Source organism: Microtus ochrogaster, chromosome 1 (assembly GCF_000317375.1).
Source record: "Microtus ochrogaster isolate Prairie Vole_2 chromosome 1, MicOch1.0, whole genome shotgun sequence".
Classification (NCBI taxonomy): domain Eukaryota; kingdom Metazoa; phylum Chordata; class Mammalia; order Rodentia; family Cricetidae; genus Microtus; species Microtus ochrogaster.
Window position 1 is genome coordinate 38,881,225 of NC_022009.1, and position 5,725 is coordinate 38,886,949.

A 5,725-nucleotide genomic window follows, 5' to 3' on the forward strand; every position below is an offset into this window, starting at 1 on the left:
GGTCCAATCAGCGAGGATGCAGGCTGACCTTTTCCTGCACGGTCCAATCAGCGAGGATGCAGGCTGACCTTTTCCTGCACGGTCCAATCAGCATGCACAAGCTCCAGAATCTTCTGTATTCATGAGGATGGGCCAGACCAGACACACCCAAGGGGCGGGATGTGTTGTGTTCATGGGTGGGAGATGAGACTCACCCTCCGTGTGTCCACTGTGGCAGAGGACTTGAGGGCAAGCACTGGAGAGTTAATGACAATGAATATGCTTGGATATTGAACTACAAAGGAGGGGCTGAAGCCCTCTGTCTCCAGCGTCCTTACTGGCATCGTAGGCAGGCCGGTTTAAACTTCCAAGACAGGCTGTGGCTAGTGTCAGAAAAGAGAGACAAAGATAAAGAAAGTCCTTGGGAAAAGTTGTGAGCAGGACAGATTCCCTCCTGTGTAATCAGGGAAAAACTTATTGTCCTTAGAGCTGGTCACCAGGACAAGTGTCTACTTGGCAAGTCTGACAGCCAGAGACTGGACGGCTTCAAACAGTACAGACAGGAAACAAGCTTGAGGACCCTGGGTTCTCTCCACAGCACTGGACAGCACCTGTCTCCTACTCTCCGTCCTGAGCAGAGCATATCTGTGTGGCCGGTCTTCTTGGGGTCTGGCATCTCACACTGTAGCGGTTGTGGGCTGGTTTCTATGAAGTCCATGAATCAACCCTAATGAGCGCCTATCACCAGACAACAGAAGAACACTGACAGTTCCAATTACCAGCGCTTACGGCAACCATGAAAACAGTGATTACTGCATCACTGGTGAATAAATAACAAAGACAAATCCACGTTAACAAGAAAGGGGGCTAAAAGCGGGCATTCTAAATGGGACTTTTAAATGTTTGTCTGCCGTTACAAATACAACATTTTTAGATTGTTTTTTAACACTGAGTCTCACTGTGTAGTGCAGGCTAGTCTCTAACTCCTTAGTGCTTCTTGCCTCAGCCTCCCAAGAACTAGGATTGCATTTTCAAACAAACAATACACACACACACACACACACACACTGACACCTTCAGTTTAGAAACTGTTCTGGTTTTCCAGGAAACACTGACATCTTACCCTTGAAGAATAGCTTTTTGAACAATGGTTCATCCTTCTCTGACAAAAAAATAAAAATAAAAAATAAACATCATGCTATGTGTTAGTAACTCATCTATAAACTGTTAGAGTAAATCATTCTAGTTATTACTGAGGTGAGACAAAGTGAGGTGTCTCTGAAAGCCAGTGCAGCTCTCGTCTCCACCCTGGGGTCCTACCCCGTATGAGGTAGGACTATGATAAGCTTATCTGAATGGAACTGTTACATTGACCCATGGGTAGGGTATACCTTAATTGTGTTTCTGTTAAACGGCAATACCAGAGACCCCTATGCAGTTTGAATTTTCTTTGGGTTGCCAACCAGCTCTCAAATAAAGACACAGAGACTTATTAATTATGAATGCTCAGCTTTAGTTTAAGCTTGTCCCACTGCCTCTTTTAGCTTAGTTTAATGTTTCTATTCATCAATGTTTTTCCTTAGGGTATTTTACCTTTCTTTCATTTTGTTTGTCCTACTTTCTGGCTTCCTCTGTGTCTGACTGGCTGGACCCTGGCATCTCCCTGGTGTCTCTTTTTTCTTTCTTCCCTGAGTCTAAATTCCTTTTCCTACTTAATCTCCCGGTCTAGAAGTCCTGCCTATATCTCCTCCCTCACTATTGGATGTTTAGCTTTTTATTAGACCAATCAGGTGTCTTAAGCAGGCAAGGTAAAATAACAACACATCTTTACGTAGTTAAACAAATATTCCGCAACACCCCTACCCAACAGTGAACGTTTACCTTCTTTCAAGGCAGTCACAGCGCTGGTCTGTTCCACAATTCCTTGAAATTCTTGATTGCTGGTGGCATCCTGGGAGCCCCTCCCCTCCACCTCTACTGAGAATGTTTGATGCATGTTAGATAGGCCAGCATATTTGAGGATTCAAGGAAAGCTTCCGTAGTAGAATAATAACTTATTAAAAGTCACCAGAAAGACTGACTTCAAGTCCAAATGGGTTCCCTCTGCTCCTGTGTGGAGAGTAGATACTTGGCTAATTTGCATGCACCCCTCCCATGCCGTGGGGTCCCTGCATAATCAAGGGCTGCAGGATCATGTTGGTAGAAGGGTCTCCTTTAAAAATAGGTTAGCTGTGGGCTGAGAACAAAGGTATGGCTGCTGTTTTTAATTCATACCACTGAGCAAGTCATTAATACTAGCTAACCCGCCCTATGGGAGGGGACGTATACATGCTATTTTGGGTATTTTTTTTGCTGATGATGAGTTAAGTAATGACACATAGTGGACGGTGTGCTTCTTTGTGTCCTTTGTTCTTATGGAGGGGTACATACTTCAGTGGCATATTCCTTCCTGAGAGCACAGAATCCTCTTGCTTTTGTCTTCGAGCTTTTATTTTGGGATTATAATATGATGACACCACCTCTCCCTTCCCTGCCCCTCCAGACCCCCCATACACTGCCCCTTGCTCGCTTTCAAATTCATGGCATCTTTTTTCCTTTCACTGTTGTTATGTGAAAGTATAGAGTTTTTGCTTCACTTCCCCCGAGCTCAGTTGTACCTTGATATTTGAGCAGTTCTGTGCGGTTACAGTAGGGCTTTGCCTGTTTGTGGTTGGCAGCTATAATAAAATGACAGATTTGCTGAGTTCAGTTGCTCATATGCTGTAGAAATACCCTGGGCTGAGGACATTGGTCCCTGGGCTTTCAGAGGATCGTGCACCTTTGCTCCCTTTCAAGAAAAGCCGGTGTTTTATTTTGACTTGTGTAAGTCGTGACGGTTTTGAGTCTGAGCACACTGTCTGGCAGGGGGCAGGTACCTGCTGAAGGTGGATCCTAGTGGTCACACCTGTGCTTCTGTGTTGACCCTACCTTGCTCAGTACCCCCTACCTAGGCCATACAAGTACATTTTGAGGGCCAGGACCTTCGGCTGTCCTGAGAGGCCACTCTAATGTCCTTTATGTCACACGTTGGCGTGGCACCATCTTACCAAGGCCGCTGCCACCGTCTCTTTTTTATCATGAGAATGGGCATTAACACTGGTGTTCTGATGGGGTTAGAACTTAGCCTTAGGTCACCTGTCTCAGACTGCAAATTCAGACAGCTTTGGAAAAGTCATTTTATGGGAGAGCAAGCAGCATCTGCCAGGAGACGGGTTGGGAGTACTTGCTTCTACATCCTGTTCTGCTAAACATTACCCACCTCACTGTTTCTGCGTACAGGTTGTGGCTAAAGTCAAAGGCTTCCTGGTGTTTAAACCTGGCTCAGGACTCTTCCTTACACAACATTAGGGTGAACACGTTAGAAAGGCCATTGATGTAGAGTCCCACCTAGCTGGCTGAAACCTGCTGCCAATCAGTACTCTCAGATCTGCACCCCCGATTAGTTCATCCAAATGTTGGTTTCCATTCTCTTGTCCCACACTTTCCCAGCAGGCCTCCCTGAGCTTTTCTGCTTGACCACAACTGCTGTTTCTTTCTCCAGTTTGCAGGATGAGCTTGTGTAGCTCCACACCTGTGTCTTGACCTCTCCCTCTCAGGTTCCCCACACCTTCCAGATGGGTGGGAAGGAGTGGCTGTATGTCAGAACCTGCTGGGGCTCTGAGTTCTGCAAACTGCAGATTCCAAAGTTGCTAGGACAGCTGGCCAGAGGCCAAGAAGAGAAATCAAACAGGAGTTAATTACTCAGCTATCCCTGGGCTTCGTTTAACTGTTCCCCCTAAAACAATAAATAGCCGAATGTTAGATTAAGTAGGAAACACCTGTCAATGCCTATAATGAAAGCAAATTAAATTATAATCTGGCAAGTCCATCCTCATCATGATCTTAAGATGTAATTGATGAATCCATTCACAAACTCTTCCTGGGCTAGGTGGGGACAGCAGGCTAGCTCTTCCTGGGCTGCTCTAGGACAGCAGGCTACCTCTTCCTGGGCTTCCCTGGGGTAGCAGGCTATCTCTGGAGAGGGTCAGGTCTTATGGAGAGCTCCCAACAGGTTGAGAAGCAAGTGGTAGGCCATCGCAGCCTGCGGTGATAGCAGCTGAAATGCCAGTCTGTGGAAAGCCCTGTGGGTGCAGAGGCAAGATTCGGGCACTCTCAGCCCACGACAGTGTGTGTGAATGAGGTGGAGGGAGGAAGATGGACACGGAGGATCCTCGGAGGGAAAGAAACAGAACAGTCACTCTGACACCCATCTGAGTTGTGCTGTCATGATAGACGTTGTGAAAGTCCAGGATTGTGTGCCAGTGGCTGTCAAACGCTGCAGGATGGACTGGGCGCCTTGGGAGCTCTGAGCACCCCCTCCAACACACACACACACACACACACATACACACACACACACACACACACACACACACATGCACGCACGCACGTTCTTCTTTGTTCAGTTCTGGGTTTCGTAAAGTTAGCATACACATGCTCATGTTATTTCTAAGAGGACAGGAATGGACCGTCATGATTAGCGAGTCTGGTATTTTGGGAAGGGAGGGACCATAACATAACAAAAGTGAACATGAATAAATTTAAGCCCTGTTAACAAGATTATAAGTTAGTTGTAACTATCCAAGTACTCTTAAAAATAATTCACCTTTCAATTTTTTATTAGTTTATTTGTGCAGATGCTGGAACCAAGCTAGCTGAGTCTACCATTCTGAGCAAGCAGATGATAGCCTCCGTGCCTGGGGTAAGTCCTGGCCGAGTTTATGGCCCAGGTTTTCTTATTTCAGCGAACAGTGTTTAGGAATATAGGCTTTAAGACTGGGACCCAAGTTTGAGGCCTGGCATTTACTAGTGGTGACTCTAGGGTCAAGTCACTTAAGTTTAAACTGTGGCTCCCTGCTTTTCTGTCACCCATGAATGAGATGCAGCAGGGTCTCATGCATGTTGAGAACTGACTGGGATAATGCAGCTAAACATTTGCAGAGTAAATGCACAATTATTAATTATTATTAATGCTGTGCGTGCTGGCTTATACAAGCAAAAGACCAGCAGGGGCTTCATAGAACCCTCCCCAAACAAAGCAATGAATGTTGACAAACATAGCAGCTGGGCGGTTTATTTTCAGTTATGCTGCTTTTGTAACTGAGATGCAGCTGAGATCATCATTCTTAAAACTGAGTCCATACTTCAGACTCTTTCTTTAGTATAGGTTCATGGGAGGAGAATTACTGCACCATTTATAAAGAGCTTTTAACAGTTGTCAGTATAATGTGAGAAGGTTTGCAATCAAATCCCAATTCCTAGGTGCTCAGCACCCAGGAATGCATTGTTGTCTTGTGTGACGTTTGCATGGGCATCCCAAGTAGTCAGGGTATGGCAACACTTGAGAGGTGGGCTTCTCTGTCCTTTGGCCCTCTGGAATCGACTGGCAAGGTTAAGGAAAGAGAACAAGTGCTAACATGGGAGACTCCAGCTTTGTTGTACTTGCCTTACACAAGGACACACCAGCTACAAGAGAGGATGGGAAATGCGGTCCAGGGATGTGCTGGGGAAGAAGAGGGGACCTGGGCAGCAGCAGCTCTGTGCACACTCTGCCTCGGTTGACTAATTCCTTAGAGGGTTCTATTTGCTACCTACATGATTGACCAAAAACTCACCCCTACTCTGGAAAAGGTTTGTCAGAACCAAAGAAAAGAAGGCTGTCTACCAC

At 46.0% G+C, this 5,725-nt stretch overlaps 1 protein-coding gene across 11 annotated transcripts in view; it reads left to right on the plus strand.

The window, feature by feature from the left end:
- The window catches only part of Unc79 (unc-79 homolog, NALCN channel complex subunit), a 244,519-nt gene that overhangs the window by 221,441 nt on the left and 17,353 nt on the right, over positions 1 to 5,725 (plus strand). For all 11 annotated transcript variants that reach the window (XM_026780832.1, XM_026780863.1, XM_026780869.1 and 8 more), the window contains one exon: positions 4,682 to 4,759. In XM_026780832.1, coding sequence (XP_026636633.1) covers positions 4,682 to 4,759 — 78 coding nt within the window. The remainder of the gene's footprint in view (positions 1 to 4,681; positions 4,760 to 5,725) is intronic.